Raw genomic sequence first — 18,306 nt, forward strand, 5'->3', positions numbered from 1 at the left:
GGGAGCCAGGAGCTTCACCCAGGTCTCCCACTTGGGTACAGGGGACCAAGGACTTGGGCCATCCTCTGCTTTTCCAGGCCCATTAGCAGGGATCTGGATCAGAAGTGGAGCAGCCAGGACTTGAACAGGCACCCATATGGGATGCTGGCACTGCTGGTAGAGGCTTAGCCTTCTATGCCATAGCGCGGGTCCCAAGTAGTGTCTTAATGGCTTTGTTACATGTCCACTGCCTCTGAAACACTTTAGAGTAAGTTGCAAAGTAATGCTACATTATCTCTAAAGACTTCAATAGGGGCTGGTGCTGTGGCGCAGTGGGTTAAAGTCCTGGCCGGAAGCGCCGGCATCGTATATGGGCGTTGGTTTGAATCCTGGCTGCTCCACTTCTGGTCCAGCTCTCTACTATGGCCTGGGAAAGCAGTAGAAGATGGTCCAAGTCCTTGGGCCCCCGCACCCGCGTGGGAGACCCGGAAGAAGCTCCTGGCTCCTGGCTTCGGACCAGCACAGCTCCAACCATTGCGGCCAATTGGGGAGTGAACCATTGGATGGAAGACCTCTCTCTCTCTCTGCCTCGCCTCTCTCTGTGTAACTCTTTCAAATAAATAAATAAATTTAAAAAAAAAATACTTCAATAGATGCTTTCTTTTTAAAAACATTATTTTATTTATTAATAAAGCAATTAACTTGTTAATTAAGCAATTAACATGGATATAATATTATTACTTAATTTACAGACATGGAATTTTGGTTAATTAACCCAATATTGCTCTTTATAGAAAAAGAAAAAAAATTTTCTGGCTGGGAAATAGTTTTGTCTCATGTCATCATTAATCTGGAGGTATTGCTCAGTCTTCCATGACCCTGATGATTTTGAAGAGTACCAGCTAATAATTTTTTAAAAAAATTACTTATTTGAAAGACAGAGTTACACTGAGAAAGGGAGAGACCGAGAGACAGAAAGCTCCAGCAGAAATCAGGATCCCTGAACTCTATCTGGGTCTCCCAGTCTCCCACGTGGGTGGTAGGCCTTCTGCTGCCTTCTCAGGTGCATTAGCAGGGAGCTGGATTGGAAGTGGAGCAGCGGAGATTTATTCGGGCATCCACTGGGTTGCAGGCCAAGGCTTAACTCACTAAGCCACAACACTGGCCCCAAGGTAAACATTTTGTTTCTCCTACTTGCGCTCTCTAGTTTAGTCCAAGCTAACAATGATAACTTGCAAACACAGTAGTGTTAAGGTTTGTATTAGCACAATGCTTGGTATGTATTAAGTGGCTGCTCCCTCTCCTTTTGATTTGCTGTATGTTAGAAATTTAGCTGTATGTAAGCAACTTAGCTGCTTAATATTTCTGCCTTGCCTACATACAGACTGTGAGTTCACTGAAGGTAGGCATCATGGATTATTGTTTCTCTACCTCCAGTGTTTAGTCCATATTGAAAAATTGAAAAGTACATGCTTGAATTAGTGGTCTGGGGTGGGAATTAGGGAAGAAGAGGCAGGCTAGGAGAAGGCCTCGCTATGGCGTTTTCCTGTTCCAAAGGGAAGCACGGCGAGGAATGGGGAGGGCGCCGCCAGGGTAGCCACTTGGGGAAAGTGCCCACGAATGTCTCCTACCTAGTTGGCGTCCCGGCCTAGGGCTTCCGCAGGGTGGGGCGGGAAATCGAAAATCGAACTCGGAGCTCCCGGCATTCCTCGTGGGCGGTGCTCCCCTTTGACCTCTCGTTCGCGTGCTACACATCCGGGCTTCTGTTACTAGCGAGGGGAAGATGGCGGCGGCAAGTGTGGTGCTTCCCGCAGAGTGGATAAAGAACTGGGAGAAATCAGGGAGAGGCGAATTGTGAGTGTTCGGGCTGGAGGCAGCCTCACAGCCCGGCCGGGTCAGGGTGTCGGCAGCACCCTCAGGTGTGGTGGGAGGTTTTTTGGCGGGGGGGGGGGGGAAGTACCCCCTCCCCCACCGGGGTGGCGGGCGTGGATGGTTGGCTGGGAGTTTAGAACTCAGGGAGGTGAGGTGCTGTTAAACCACCACTGACCTCCTTCCTTCCCCGACCTCTCCGAAATCCTGCTGCCTGTGTTAGCCCGGCTTCCTTTACCCTCTTAGCAGTACTCCTGTTTCGTCCCTGCCGGTCCCCGCGCTTCTGCTCGGTGTCTCTCTTTTTTTTTTTTTTTGTCCCCCTCTTCGTTTGAGCTCACTTGGCTCCTTTCTCTTTATGGGTCTGCACTGGGGGTGATTCGGACTTTGCATCTCTCTCTGTCCCATTTCTTCACTCTGCACCCGTTCGACTCCGCAGTTTGAAGCCTGCCCGAAGTCCGAGGAGGGCGAACCGTCCCGGACTCCCTCCCCTCCTCTCCTCTCCGCCCGCCGCCTAGAAGCCTGGGGCATCGCGAAGAGCCCGGCTTGGCACCTCTCGGACTGTCCCGGCCTTGCGCGGCGCCGCGGGCCGTGGGGAAGTGACAGGGATTGCCGCTTTCCCTGAAGACTGCTGGCATTTCTTTGCTCCGTCTTTTCACCTTAGAGCTATTTCGGTTTGGACTCAACTTTCGTCATTACATGTTTCCTATACCCCACTTTGTCCTGGGACTGTAACTAATTCTGGCAGCTCTTCAAGCTCTCCAAGTACCTAGGATACAACGTTTCCTTTAATGATAAAACTTATTCCCGCCCCCCCCCCTCCGTAATAGAAAACAGTAATTTGGCATACTTGCGGCTTCCTCGCTCAAAATTTCAGCGCTTCCCCATCCCCCTTGGAAAAAAATTAAGCAGCAGCACAAATCGCAGATGTAAAAGATAACTTAGTTCTAATTTCTTTCCCTGAATCGTTTTAGAAGCTCAGCTCTGTATAAGATTACCTCCTGTTAACCGTTTTGTCATCGTTGTGTCCCCCTCCCCCCATCCCTCTGTGTGGCAAGTGTACTATTGCTAGCGCAAAAGATACAAATCTTTGCAAGTTTGTTACTTGGAACAAAACGAAAAGCTGGGAATGTGTTGTCTGATGTGCGTGTGTTGCCAGCCTATATCACCTATTCCCTCCCACCGCACTACTTTATATCTTGACTGTGAGCTCTAGAATTGGATTGCCTGAATCATAAGCGGCTGTCTTAGCCACTTAACTAGCTGAGTGACCTTGGGTAAGTTCCTTAACCACTTTTACTGTTTCCCCTTGAGTAAATTGGGAATAATGATTGTTGTGAAGACTACATAATGCCTGTAAAGCACTTGGCTTATAGTAAGTGCCCAAAGTGATAGCTATTAAAAGTAATATTATTTCAATCTTTAGATATTTAAACTTCTCAGGACAGCTCTTGCACTTAAAGGCTGCACTACTCAGGTTAGCAATAAATCGGTCTCCGACTCCTGCATGTGTATTTAGTCTTGTACTCTAATGAATTGTGAGGCTGTTGGAGGATAGGAACTATGTTTCATTCCTTTTGGCTCAACCCCCACCCCCAGTTTATGCTTATAGTGCTTATTGGTTTGTTAACTGACGAGAGAATTCTTTTTGGTAAACATTTCTTGCTAACTGTTAGAAACATTTTCCAAATCCTTGTATGTGCTGGTTAGCAAGCAGCTGTAGCTGTCAAGTCCCTCATGTGCAAGGAAGGTGGGATGGAAAGTTACCAAACCGTCATCTTCATTTCTATTAGGGTAACCCCCAAACCCAGACAAGACTGTTGTTCACTTTTAAAGCCAACTCTTTTATTCCAGGGCTGTCATCTTTGTAGGTTGCTCAGCTTCCTTATTCCAGCTTCAGTTTTTGACAGTTTTATTATAATTGCTTCTGCCTTAGAATGAGTGATATATAGATAGGAGGTGAAATTCTGCTTGGCTCTGACTGGCGGTGGTTGGAGAAAAAACAAGTTATGTAGGGGTTGACATACCTAGTTCAAATGGAATTTTGGGATCATTTTAAATGTATTTGCATGATCCATGCTACCCATAATACTTGTAGTTTCTATGTTTGAAGAGCTGCTTTTAAGGACTTAATGTGTAGGAAGTTATTACATGGCTTGTGGAATATGGTTTATGTGATAGATGTGTAGCCAGTTCTATGATTGTATTTTGTTACATGAAGATAATTTAAAGTTATTATGTGACATAACATTCCAAGTAGCCAGACACATAAATATCCAGTACTTAGTTTTCATTTATTTAATCTTTTTCCTTCATGAAAGCTTAATTATATAAAGCTTAACATGGGAATTTTTGTATCTTGTTAAAGATGCGTATTAGCATTTTCATTTTGTTAGGACAAATGGTGTTATATTGGAAAAAAATCATTTCCTTTGCCTGAAAATAGAACCTCTTAAATATGAAAGAGAAACTCAAAACATTAAAGCAAAAGTAGTGTCCCATTAAATTATTAGTGGACTCATTTGTAGATTTGGCTTTTAGACTATTACTAATATCGAAAATTATATATTGTGCAGATTTTTCCTCTTCAAGGTGATAAATTTTCAGATAAGCTTTAACATGATTAAAAATTATCTTTTAAAAAATGTATGATATATTCTATGAAGTTGTTCATTTCTGTCTCTTAACAGCAGTCTGTTCTGGGTGTTATAGTCGACTTGAGCATAACTGTTAAAAACAAACAGGTGATATGGGGCAGTTTGTAACTTTAATTTTGCCACATGAAAAGCAACTGTGTATTGGATGGAGGGTCTTGGCTTTGAAGAATAAGTTTTGTCAGGTAATTAAGCTGAAAAGTGAAACTGTATTTTTCCTATCTGAATGATCCATCACATACTTAGCTACCTTATTGTGTTTCCAGAGATACCGACCATGTTTTTAATGATAAATTATAGAACTTAAATTTTTTTTTTTACTTGAGAAACTGAGAATCAGAAAGAGAGCGCTCCCATCTGCTGGTTCACTCCCTAAGTGCCTGCTACAGCTGAGGCTGAAGCAGGGATTGGGAACCCAGTGTGTGTCTCTCATGTGGGTGGCAGGAACCCAACTGCTTGAGCCATCACCTGCTGCCTTCCATGATGCACTGAAATTGGGAGCAAGGACTAACCCAGACACTTCCATATGGGATGCAAATGTCTGCCTCTATAGACCTTTTAAAATGATCTTTTCCAAGAAGTAGCAGGGAGCACTACCAAAACATAATTACTTATTAAGTGTCCTTTCCAGTAATACTCAGACCTACTCTGAACAGGTTTCATTTCTAAATGCAAACTCAAATTCTGCACATATACAGGATACAGATTTAACCACTTTAAGTTTGGAATTAGAGTTTTAGCTTCTTGATGGATCCATGTCAGCATAGGACTTGCCATGACTAAGCTAATAAACTTGTATGTACTGGTAGTTCAGAGGAGAATTATGTTTTTAGTAGAAATCATTAGCACAGTGAGCTCAGCATTTCTTTGTCACACACAGGCAACCTTAATGGAGGATTTATATCCCAAGCTCTTAATCTGAAGGTGTTAGCCTCATGTCCCTACTTGTTCTAATTTTGAAATAGATTTGTCGAATATCATCTGTTTCTATTTGAGAACTTTCTTTTCATTTAAAAAACTTACATATCCCAATTAGAAACTTCGGTTTGGTCTTCATTAATTATTGAGAATTATAATAAAGTTTTAAAATGTCATTGCCAGCTGTTTTGGTTACAATTCTTTTTCTTCTGCTTATGCCACATGATTCTAGACATTCTGGAATTTAAGTACATTTGGGCATTCAGTAAATGTTGTCTGACCTGAATTTTTCCGAGGGAACTAAGAGGAGAATTTTAGTCTTGGTGCCTCCCCCTTCCAAATTGCTGCAAATCAGTCAAAGCTTTATCTGAAGCATTTCTTTCATGTCTCAGTTCCCATTTGGCATTTGCTTTCTCATTTTAACCTGTATTTATGAGTTAAGTATATGTTTTGGTTTGTTTTCCTTCATTCTTCAGAAAATGTTGAAGCAGTATCAGGAGATTATCTAGGATACTGCTTTCTTTGTTAAAAAATATTCTGTAACACTTAGATGTTGAGGTAAAGTGAGTGCTATTAATATACTTGTGCTTTTTTCTACTGTAAGTGCAGGAACTTCTGTTGTCTTTTTTTTTTAAACATTTCCTGTTTCCTACCTCATGAATGCTTGTTTCCACAAGATAAAACTATTTTGTCCCAGTATTCATTTTTGTTCGTTATATCTCTGTTCTAACACTGATAATAGAGGTAGCACTTTACTTAACTGAGTTTAATGGTTTTTGTGTTTCATTTTAAAGAATTAAGTGAAGCATGGTTGCCTTTTATGTATGAAGCAAACGTTGAGATGTCAGCATAATCAGATAGTTCAGGATTGTGCTGTTTTCTTTGTACTGGAAAATGTGAGCAAATAAGGTGAAAGCTAAATGTGTTAATAAGTATTCACAAAATATTTCATAATCCTTGGAAGAAGTTAAGACATTTTATTCAGTTTTTCCTGAATCTTTAGCTGAAAGTAAATTCTATTCTTGTTCTCAGGGACCTGAGAGCATGTCCAAAGTGGTGCTAATTTTTTTTTCAATTACTTGAGAGACCAGTTACCCATCTGCTGTTGTCAAATGCTTTCAACAACTGGGGCTTGGCCAAGCTGAAACCAGGAGGCAGGAACTCAACCTAGTTCTCCCATGTGGGTGGCAGAGAACCAGGTACTTGAGATATCTATATCCTAGGGGCATATTAGAGTTTGAGCTGAGCTGGGACCCTAACTCAGGCACTTGGATATGGAATGCAGATGTCCTAAATGGCTTCTTAACCATTATATTAAATGCTTGTCTATTAAATTGTTTTAAAAGTGGAACAAATGGTAAATTCAAATATTTGGAGGTTATTAAGGGACTAAAATAATAATTTGAAGTTGGGTGGAGACATAGAATTTGATTATTTAAAAGCCATATTCTTTTAAAGATTTATTTATTTGAAAGGCAGAGTTGTGGAGAGGCAGAGGCGGAGAGAGATTTTCCATCCCCTGGTTCACTCCTGAAATGGCTGCAGTGGCTGGAGCTGGGCCGATCTGAAGCCAGGAGTTAGGAGCTTCTTGTGGGTCTCCCATGTGGACACAGGGGCCCAAGCACTTGGGCTATCCTCTGTTGCTTTCCCAGGCCATAGCAGAGAGCTGGATCAGAAATGGGGCAGCTGGGACTCGAACTGGCACCCATATGGGTTGCTGGCGCTGCAGCTTTACCTGCTACGCCACAGCACTGACCCCTTAAAGCCATATTAAAATAGGCAACTGTTAAACGTAGTTTTGTTTGTTCCTTCCCTGTAATTTAGGTTAGTGTTTGTAAAATTCTTTGATATGTAGTAAGACAAATGCAGCATTCAGACACAGAGTTAATTCTTTAAGGTCATTGGATACTTGATGGTCTTTCATTAGAAGATTACTTAGGGAGAGGAGTACAGATAAATCTGCAGTAGTTACTAGGCAAAGATTTTTTTTTAAAGATTTATTTATTTACTTGGAAGGCAGTTACAGACCGGGGGGGAGGGGGGAAATCTTCCATCTGCTGGTTCTCTCCTCAAATGGCTCCAACAGCCAGGAGCCAGGAGCTTCTTCTTCTGGGTCTCCCATGTAGGTGCAGGGGCCCAAGGACTTGGGCCATCTTCCACTGCTTTCCCAGGTCATAGCGGAGAGCTAGATCAGAAGTGGAGTAGCAGGGACTCCATATGGGATGCTGGCACTGCAGGTGACGGCCTTACCTGCTATGCCACTGTGCTGGCCCCCGCGGAAAAATTCTGTTTTTAAAATTTTATTTATTTTTCTTTATTTGAAAGGCAGAGCAACTGCCCTCTCCCCTGCCCTCCTTCCCCCCACACACAGATCTTCATCCACTGGTTTTAGTCAGGAGCTCAGAACTCCATCTGGGTCTCTCATGTAGGTGTGTGACAGGGATGTAACTACCTAAACCATCATCTGCTTCCTTCCAGGGTGTGCAGTAACAGGAAGCTAGATAGGAAGCAGAGTAGTAGCTGGGACTCAAACCAGGGACTCTTAAGGTAGCTTAACAGTGTGCCACAATACCTACCTCTGGGGGAAAATTCTTACTGTTTGTTTTTAGTTTTCTGCTATGATGAAGAAATACCTGTTTTATACTAGGGATATACAATTCTCTGTTATGCAGATGAGTTGCATTATTGCAATAACCCATTAATGATTCAATACACAATCTGAGCAAATCTTTGAGATGGTAATTAATAGTTCATTATAAGATTATCATCTGCATGCTAATGAATATGTTTTTGGCCTAGTGACTGATAGTATAGAATTATATTTCAATTATTAAAACTATGGAATGATGACTATACCATTAAGTAGGAGTTGGACCACTGACAAACCTTCCCTTCTCAACCATTGGGGAGGGATTATCACAAAAGGCACAGGAACTAAGAGTTTTAAAACAAGTAGAAAACGAAGCTATTGAAAATGTGAGGAAGCACATGGATTTGCTACAAGAAGGAATTTAAAAATCTTTTCCTTTTTTCTGTAAAAAGGGATATTTGATCTTACATTTTAATATCCTGAACACAAAGGGAAAACTGAATTACTTGATTCTCTTAAATTAGTTTTGTCAAAGACAGGATGCTTCATGGTATTACAATTTAAAGGGAATTGAATCTATAGGGGCAGTGAGAACCACAAGTGGGAATTGTTTTAATACTTCAGAGTAAATATCGAAGCACTAGTGATATGCTTTCTTATGTGTATATCCAACAAAGAGCTATATGGTAGACATTTTTAGGTTATATTTTTTAAAATGATTTATTTTATTTATTTGAAAGGCAGAATTACACCCACTGGTTTAATCCTCAAACGGTTGCAACATCAGGGCTGTGCCAGGCAGAAGCCAGGAGCTTCTTCCGGGTTTCCCGCATGGGTGGCAGAGTTCCAAGCACTTGGACCATCCTCTGCTGCTTTCCCAGGCTATTAGCAGGCAGCTGGATTGGAAGTGGAGCAGCAGGACTTGAACTGGTGCCCATATAGGATGCTGATGTCACAGTTGGTGGCTTTACCCACTGGGCTAGAATGCCAGCTCCCAGGTATTATTTCTATTGCTTATTGAAAGGAATATTTATTTTATATTCCAGATAAGCTTGTGGTAAGTTTAACATGTTTTTGTTAAATTAGAAACTTAACCAATATTCTCAACTCATTGGCAGGCCTGTCTGGTTCTCTAGGGAAGTAGTTGATAATATGTGGGATTGGACATAAACCAGTTTATTCTACCATTGGTAAGGAGCACTCTAAAGATTTTTTTTTCTGGAAGGTGGTGGCTAAAAACTTATAACTAAATGAAATTTGATTTAATAATTATTTTGTTTTGGCATTTTTATTGCTTTTTGAAAATAATTTTGTGTGGCTGGCATTGTGGTGCAATAGGTAAAGATGCTGGTATTCCATATGGGTACCAGTTTGAGTCCCAGCTGCTTGGTTTCTGATCTAGCTACTTGCTAACGCACGTGGGAAAGCAGCAGAAGATGGCCCAAGTGCTTGGGCCCTGCCCCTGAGTTGGAGACCTGGAAAGAACTCATGGCTCCTGGCTTTAGTCTGGCCCAGCCCTGGCCATTGCTGCCATCTGGGGAGAGTACTAGTGGGTGAAAGGTCTTTCTCTCTCTCTCTCTCTCTCTCTCTAACTTTGCCTTTCAAATAAATAACGTAAACTTTAAAAATTTTTTTTGTGAAACCTACAAGTTGACTGGCAAATGTTTATTAACCGTTGGCAACCTTATTCTACTCATCCTGATGAAGTATTCAAATAATCGAAAGAGGTGAGCTGCATAGGCATGGGTAATCTGCGAAGTAGACAATCTCTATGGGATGATGGTAATGTGGTGTTATATTTAGCCTTAGATGTAGTATATAAGCAGCTTCTGTAAATCTTAAAATGTCTTATTTCATTGACTAGGAAAAAGATAGCTGAACATAAAAAGAAGCCATTGTATATACATTCATTGGTTGTCTTTATTGTATTTAAAGCCTTTTTCAACTTGTAAGAATATTTCTTTTTCTGAAGTGTGAAATTTAACAAAAATACAGTAAAATGCACAAAACCCAAATGTAGAACTTAAAGAATAATTGTAAAATGCACAACCACCTAACTTATACTCAGTACAAGGCAAGATAATCTTTTTTTTTAAGATTTAGTTTTTTATTTGAGAGAGTTACAGAGGATTTATTTGAAAGGCAGAATCACAGAGAGACAGAGGCAGAGTGAGAGAGAAAAGTCTTCCATCCATTGGTTCATTCCCCAAATGGCCGCGATGGCCAGAGCTGGGCTGATCTGAAGCCAGGAGCCAGGAGCCAGGAGCTTCTTCCGGGTCTCCCACGTGAGTGCAGGGGCCGAAGGACTTGGGCTGTTTTCTACTGCTTTCCTAGGCCATAGCAGAGAGCTGGATTGGAAGTGGAGCAGCTGGGACTTGAACTGGTGCCCATGTGGGATGCCAGCACTGCAGGTGGTGGCTTTACCGACTACACCACATCGCCAGCCCAACATAATTTTCTTGATCAAACCCTTTCTGCCTCCTCTGTGGTAACCATTATCTCTCTCTCTTTTTTTTTAAGATTTATTTATACTTGAGAGGTAGAGTTATAGACAGAGAGAAGGGAGAGACAGAGAGAGTTAACCATCTGCTGGTTAACTCCCCAAATGGCTTACAATGGCTAAAGCTGGGCCAATCCAAAGTCAGGAGCTTCTTCCGGGTCTCCACACTGGTACAGGGGCCCAAACACTTGGGCCATCTTCTGCTTTCTCAGGCCATAGCAGAGAGCTGGATTGGAAGAGGAGTATCTGGGACTAGAACCGGTGCCCATATGGGATGCTGGTGCTACAGGCAGAGGCTTATCCCTCTATGCCACAGTGCTGGCCCTGGTAACCATTACCTTGACATTTATGGTTTATCTCTTCCTTGCTGTTCCTTATGGTTTTACTAACCAATTAGCTTAAGTTTGTTATTGTACTTCAAATGCTGGAGTATGTATTCTATTGTATCGAGCAGCTTTTGCCCAGCAATTTTGTCTCAGGATCCATCCACCCATGTGGTTGTGTATTTTCAGTTCATTCATTTTCATAGTTGCAAGATACTCTGTTGCATCACTGTACTATTATTGTTTCTAGTTTTTGAAACATTAGCAGTGCCAATAGAAACATTCATACATAACTGTCTTGGTGTATACAAGCTTGTGTTTTTTGTAGGGTATCTACTTATAGATTCACTGGATTTTATACTGTACTTCTGCTCTAATAGATATTGTCAGACTTTTGCAACATTCGCTCCTACCAGCCGTGTATGAGAATTGACATTGTTGCACACTGTTGCTAACATTTGATATTGTCAGACTTTAAATATTTTTGTCAATATGATACGTATATAATGGTATTTTATTGTGGCTCTGTTTTTTGTGCACATATTTTTGTATGTTTTCAGTCTCTTTAAGTTCTGATTTTACCTTGTAAAGGGTCTCTTTATATATTTTGCCTATTTTTCTATTGAATTATTTGCATTTCTTCTATTGATTTGTGGGTGTTCATTATATATGAGATCTTTAACAAGTTCATGGAAAATGTATATTATGAGAAAACTATGCATGAATTAAAAATTTTTTTACAACAAAACTTGATTACATTTTTCTAAAAACACTTTTTAAACGATTTATTTGAAAGAGTGATGGTGGAGGGAGGAGAGGCAGAGAAGGCAGAGATCCATTCACTGGTTCACTCCCCAAATGGCCAGGGCTAGAGCAGGCTGAAGCCAGGAGCCTGGAAGTCCATCTAGGTCTCATACAGGGGTGGCACGGGCCCAAGTACTTCGACCATCTTCTCCTGCTTTCCCAGGCACATTAGTAGGGGCTAGATAGGAAGCAGAACAGCCAGGACTTGAATTTGAGAGGGAGCTGCTTAACCTGCTATGCCACAACACTAGCCTCTTAAAAAAAAATAAAGATTTATTTATTTTATTTGAAAAGCAGAGTTATGGGGCCTGGGGGGGAGGGAGGGAGAGGGGAGGTGTATCTTCCACTTGCTGGATTACTTCCCAGATGGCTGCAATGGCTGAGGCTGGGCCAGGTGGAAGCCAAGAGCCAGATTCTTCATCTGGGTTTCCCAGGTTGGTACAGGGGCCCAAGCACTTGGACCATCTTCTGCTGCTTTCCCAGGCACATTAGCAGGGAGCTGGATTGGAAGTGGAGCAGCCAGGACTTAAACCAGCATTTATATAGGATGCTGGTGTTGCAGGCAGCAGCTTAACCTGCTACACCACAGCGCTGACCCCAACTCTGGCCTCTTGAAGCCTGATATAGTGTGTTTGAGCCCTGGTGGGTTACACTATAATTTTTGCAGCTATCTTTTCTTATTCTTTGGCTTACATATCCACTCTTTTTTCTTCCTAAAGATTTTATTCATTTATTTGAGAGAGAGAGTTATAGACAGAGGAAGAGACAGAAAGATCTTCCATATGTTGGTTCATCCCCCAACTGGCCGATCCAAAGCCAGGAGCTTCTTCCGGGTCTCCCATGTGGGTGCAGAGGCCCAAGTGCCTGGGACATCTGCTGCTGCTTTCCCAGGCCACAGCAGAGAGCTGGATCGGAAGAGGAGCAGCTGAGACTAGAACTGGCGCTGCAGGATTAACCTACTGCGCCACAGTGCTGGCCCCCATATCCACTCTTAATGGTGACTTTTGATGAACAGAAATTAATCATTTTAATGTAGTCAGATTTATTAGTCATCTGCTTTATGATTAGATATTTTTTGTTTAAGCAATTTTCTTGGCTCCAAGGTTAATGAACTTGTACTTCTATAATCTTCTGAGAACTTAATTTTTCTTTTCATTTTTAAGTTTTGTCTACCTGGTGTTGACTTCTGCTGTGAGGTAGACATTACAATATGTTGTGGTTGAAATAGATGAAGAAATTCCTGCTTCACACAGATAAGTAGTTGGCTAAAGGAGAATTTTGTTAGCCTCTTAGAATAATTGTTTATATTCTTCTTTGGTGTCATGTCAGAGTTCTGTCAAGTGGCAGTTTCTTGATAGTTTGTTGTAACATTGAATTTAAATTATAATAGGGAACTTACTGTATCTTTAAAAAGATTATTTGAAAGGCAGAGTTACAGAGAGGCAGAGAGAGAGAGAGAGAGAGAGAGAGAGAGAGAAAGGTCTTCCATCCACTGGTTCACTCCCCTAATGGCTGCAACGGCTGGAGCTGGGCCGATTCGAAGCCAGGAGCTTCCTCCAGGTCTCCCGTGTGGTTGCAGTGGCCCAAGCACTTGGGCCGTCTTCTACTGCTTTCCCAGGCCATAGCAGAGAGCTGGATTGGAAGTGGAGCAGCTGGGACTCTCCCCCTTTCCCTAGCTCTAGCACATGACAGGATTTCCTTTTTCATGACTGAATATTTATATGTAGATATGTAAATTTATAAGCATTTATATGTATGTACACACAGATTTATCCCTTTTATTAATCCATGGGTTGTTTCTACCTCCTGATTATTGTGAGTAATGTTTCAGTGAACCTGAGAGTGTAGATAACCCTTTTGAGATTCTGATTTCAGTGCTTTTGGATAAGTATCTAGAAGTGGGATTGGTAAATCATATGGTAGTTGTAGTTTTAATTTTTTGATGAAAGCCTCCATACTGTTTTCTATAGTGGCTATATTATTTTACATTCCCACCAACAATCACGAATGTCCAGTTTCTCCACATCTCCCCAACAATGATGAGTATTTTGTTTTTTAAAACGAAAATGGTCATACAATGAGGTGTATCTCATTGTAGATTTAATTTGTAATTCTCTGATTATTAGTGATATTGAGTACTTGTTGATGTACTTACTGGACATTCGTGTATTTTTGGAGAAGTGCTTAAGTACATTGCCCATTTTATAAATCATTTTTATTTTTCATTTTTTTTTTGCAGTTGAACTGTTGGAGTTCTTTATATGTTTTGGGTTGTTAGCTCCTTATCAGATACAGGTTGAGTATTCCTAATCTGAAAATCCTAAATGCACCAAAGTCCAAAACTTCTTGGGTACCAGTGTGATGGCCCAAGTGAAAAATTCACCTAATTTTATGATGGGTTACACTCAAAATGCAGATGCATAAGGCACAGTTTATTCAGTATCCCTAAGGGAGAAAAGATTGTATCAGGGGCAAACATTTGGCATAGTGGTTAAGACTGCTTGGGATGCCTGTATTCTAAATCAGAGTGCTGGTGTTCAAATCCCAACTCTGATTCTGATCTAGCTTCCTGATAATACACACCCTGAGAGGCATCAGGTCACAGTTCAAATACTTGAGTCCCAGCCACCCACATGGGAGACCCTGATGGAATTCTAGGCTCTTGGCTTAGGCCAAGCCTGGTGCTGGCTGCTGTGAGTATTTGGGGAGTGAACTAGTGGGTGGAAGATCTCTGTCTCTGTTGCTCTGCCTTTCAAATAAATGAAAATAATTAAAAATTTAAAATTACCTTTAGGCTGATGTGTAAGGTCTATATCAAACTAAATGAATTTTATATATTGACTTTGGTCCCATCTTCGAGATATCTCAAACTCTGAAATACTAATGGGCTCAAGCATTTTTACTAAGGTATAATCCTGTATCCTGTATATGGTTTGCAAATGTTTTCTCCCATTCTGTCTCTCTTTTTAAAGATTTATTTATTTATTTGAAAGAATTACACAGAGAGAGAAGGAGAGGCAAAGCGAGAGAATCCTCCATCTGTTGGTTCACTCCCCAATTGGCTGCAATGGCCAGAGCTCCCATTTTGTTGGCTTCCTTTTCACTCTGTTGAGGGTTTCCTGTTCTGCACAGGAGCTTGCTAATTTGATGTGGTCGGATTTGTTTTTTTCTGATTTGTTTCCTGTGCTTTTGGTGTCATATCCTAGAAATTGTTGCCAAAACAGTGACAGAACTTTCCTCCTGTGCTTTCTTCTAGAAGTTTTGTAGTTTATTTTTTTATGTCTTATTTTATTTATTTGAAGGACAATGTGACAGAGAGGGAGACAAACAGTGAGAAAGAGATCTTCTCATCTTGTGGTTCACTCGTCCAAAATGGCTGTACGGGCTGGGCTGGGCTGGATCCAGAAGTCCATCTGGATCTCCCATGTGGGTGGTAGCGGTAGCATTTGGATCATCCTCCACTGCCAGGCTCCTTAGTAGGGAACTGGAGCAGCTGGGACTTCAACCGGCACTCTGATCAGGGATGCCAGCATCACGAACCATAGCTTAACCTGCTGTGCTATGATGATGGCCACAGGAGTTTTACAGTTTGAAGTCTTAACTTTATGCTTGTATTCCATTTTGAGTTATTTATTTATTTGAAAGAGTTACACAGAGAGAGGGAGAGACAGATCTTCCATCTGCTGATTCACTTCCCATTGGCTGCAACAGCCAGGGCTGGGCCAGGCTGAAGTCAGGAGCTTCACTGGGGTCTCCCACATGGGTGGCAAGGGTATAGGCACTCAGGCCATCTTCCACTGCTTTTCCAGGCCTTAGCAGGGAGCTGGGTTGGAAGTGGAGCAGCTGGGCCTCGAACCAGAGTCCATATGGGAGGCTGGCATAACCCTCTGTACCACAATGCTATTTTTGTTTTTAATTTCTTTTAGAAATGTTTTGTACGTTGAAGTTTTCAGTGTACAAGTCTTTTGCTTCTTAGTTTGCATTTACACATATTCCTAAATATATTACTTTTGGTGTTGTAAATGACATTTTTTTTTTGACAGGCAGAGTGGACAATGAGAGAGAGAGACAGAGAGAAAGGTCTTCCTTTTGCTGTTGGTTCACCCTCCAATGGCCGCCGCGGCCAGCGCACCGCGCTGATCTGAAGCCAGGAGCCAGGTGCTTCCTCCTGGTCTCCCATGGGGTGCAGGGCCCAAGCACTTGGGCCGTCTTCCACTGCACTCCTGGGCCACAGCAGAGAGCTGGCCTGCAAGAGGGGCAACCGGGACAGAATCTGGCGCCCCGACCTGGACTAGAACCCGGTGTACCGGCGCCGCAGGGGGAGGATTAGCCTAGTGAGCCGCGGTGCCGGCCTAATGACATTTTCTTAATTTCCCTTTTGGATTGTTCATTTTTAGCGTATAGAAGCACAACTGAATTTTGTATATTTTGTATCTTGTTTCAGTGAATTTGTTTAAGACTTTTTTTGGTAGAATCTTTTAAGCTTTTCTGCATAGGGGATCTTGTCATCTGTGAATGGAGATAATTTTACTTTTCACTTTCTGATTTGGATGCCATTTTTTCTTGCTTAATTGTTGTGTCTAGAACTTCCCATAATATAACGAATAGAAGTGTTGTGAGTGGGCATTTATACTACGTTCCTGATCTTAGAGGAAAAATTTTTGTTTATCACTATTCTGTATGTTACTGGTGAGCTTTTCATATTAGACTTTTTTTCTTTTTAGACTTTTGTTATGTTGACATAATTTCCTTTTATTCCTAGTTTGTTGAGTGTTTTTATCATGAAGGATTGTTGAATTTTGTCAGCATTTTTGCATCTATTGAGACGATTGTATAATTTTTGTCCTTTGTTCTGTTAATGTGTATCCTGTTGGTGGATTTTGGTATGTTGGGCCTTCCTTCATCTCAGGGAGAAATCTCTCTTGTCATGGTATATGATTCCTTTTTGTGAGCTATTGAATTTAACTTTCTCATATTTTCTTGAGGATTTTTATATTCACCAGGGAAGATGGTCTGTAATTTTCTTGTAATGTCGATTTTTTTTTTGTCTTTGGTAATTCTGGCTTCACAAGATTAAGTTTGGAAGTGGTCCCTCTGATATTTTGGACAAATTAGAGAAAGATTAATTCATCTTTTAATGTTTGATAGAACTGACCTTGCAGCCATCTGCTCCTGGACTTTACTTTTTTAAAAATTATTGATTAAAACCTTTATAATTATAGGTCTCTTCAGATTTTCTCTCTCTCTCTCTTTTTTTTTTTTTTGACAGGTAGAGTGGATAGTGAGAGAGAGAGACAGAAAAAGGTCTTCCTTTGCCTTTGGTTCACCCTCCAATGGCTGCTGCGGCCAGCGCACCGCACCGATCCGATGGCAGGAGCCAGGTGCTTCCTCCTGGTCTCCCATGGGGTGCAGGGCCCAAGGACTTGGGCCATCCTCCACTGCACTCCCTGGCCACAGCAGAGAGCTGGCCTGGAAGAGGGGCAACCAGGACCGAATCCGATGCCCCGACCGGGACTAGAACCTGGTGTGCCAGCGCCGCAAGGCGGAGGATTAGCCTAGTGAGCCGTGGCGCCGGCCACCCAGATTTTCTCTTTAAGATTCATTTTTTTAAGGAAGATTCATTCTTGATAGGCTATATGGTTCTAGGAATTGTCCATTTGTCCTCAGTTTTTAGTTTGTTGGCATATAATTGTTCATGGTAGTATCTTTTATATATGTTTATGGGGTACAAAGTGATGTTATGACATATGAGGGTAGTTTAGAAAGTCATGGAAAAATGGAATTGAGAGAGAAGTTTTTTTGGTACAGGAAATTTTGAAATCTGCATAGTTTATAGTATACACTGACCATGAACTTTTTGAAAACCTTTGTATACGATGTGGACTGATAAATTCCAGCTAAAGAATACACCCTTCACCTCAAGTACCTTTTTTGTGGTGAGACCATTTAAAATTTGCTCTCAGCAATTTTTGAAATAATGTAATACATTGTTATTAACTAGTCACCATGCTGTCCAAAGGTCTCAAAAAACTTACATCTTCTCTAACTGAAACTTTGTATCTTCTGGCCATCACCTCCCATTATCTCTAACCCCAGCCTCTGGAAATCACTTTTATTTGTGTTCTCTGCTTCTGTGAGTTAGAGTGTTTTGGATTCTGCATATAAGTGAAATCATGTGGTATTTGTCCTGTGCCTAGCTTAGTTCAGTTATTCTAACATCCTTAAGGTTTATCCATGTTTTTGCAAATGACAGAATTTCCTTCTTTTAAAGGCTGGGTAATATTCTTTTTATATATACTCCATATTTTCTGTATCCATTTATCTATTGATGGAAATTTAGGTTCATTCCAACTATAACTACTGTGAATAATGTTATAGTGAATATGGATGTGCAGACATCTCTTTTGACATACTGTTTTCTTTTTTTAAAAGATTTGAAAGGCAGAGTTATAGAGAGGCAGAGAGAGAGAGAGAGGCAGAGAGAGAGAGGCAGAGAGAGAGAGAGAGAGAAAGAAAGAGAGATCTTCCATCCGCTGGTTCATTCCCTAAATGGCTGCAACTGCCAGAGCTGTGCTGACCAGGAGCCAGGATCATCTTCGAGGTCTCCCATGTGGGTGCAGGGGCCCAAGGACTTGGGCCATCTTCTACTGCTTTCCCAGGCCATGGCAGAGA

General features: G+C 41.5%; 1 protein-coding gene across 11 annotated transcripts in view; it reads left to right on the forward strand.

The window, feature by feature from the left end:
* The first annotated feature begins 1,747 nt into the window (after window positions 1-1,747).
* Window positions 1,748-18,306, forward strand: part of THOC2 (THO complex subunit 2) — a 126,224-nt gene continuing 109,665 nt past the window's right edge. For all 11 annotated transcript variants that reach the window (XM_062184254.1, XM_062184255.1, XM_062184257.1 and 8 more), the window contains exon 1: window positions 1,748-1,833. In XM_062184254.1, the coding sequence (XP_062040238.1) occupies window positions 1,763-1,833 (71 nt within the window). In that variant the 5' untranslated portion in view covers window positions 1,748-1,762. The remainder of the gene's footprint in view (window positions 1,834-18,306) is intronic.

Source organism: Lepus europaeus, chromosome X, assembly GCF_033115175.1.
Source record: "Lepus europaeus isolate LE1 chromosome X, mLepTim1.pri, whole genome shotgun sequence".
Lineage (NCBI taxonomy): Eukaryota > Metazoa > Chordata > Mammalia > Lagomorpha > Leporidae > Lepus > Lepus europaeus.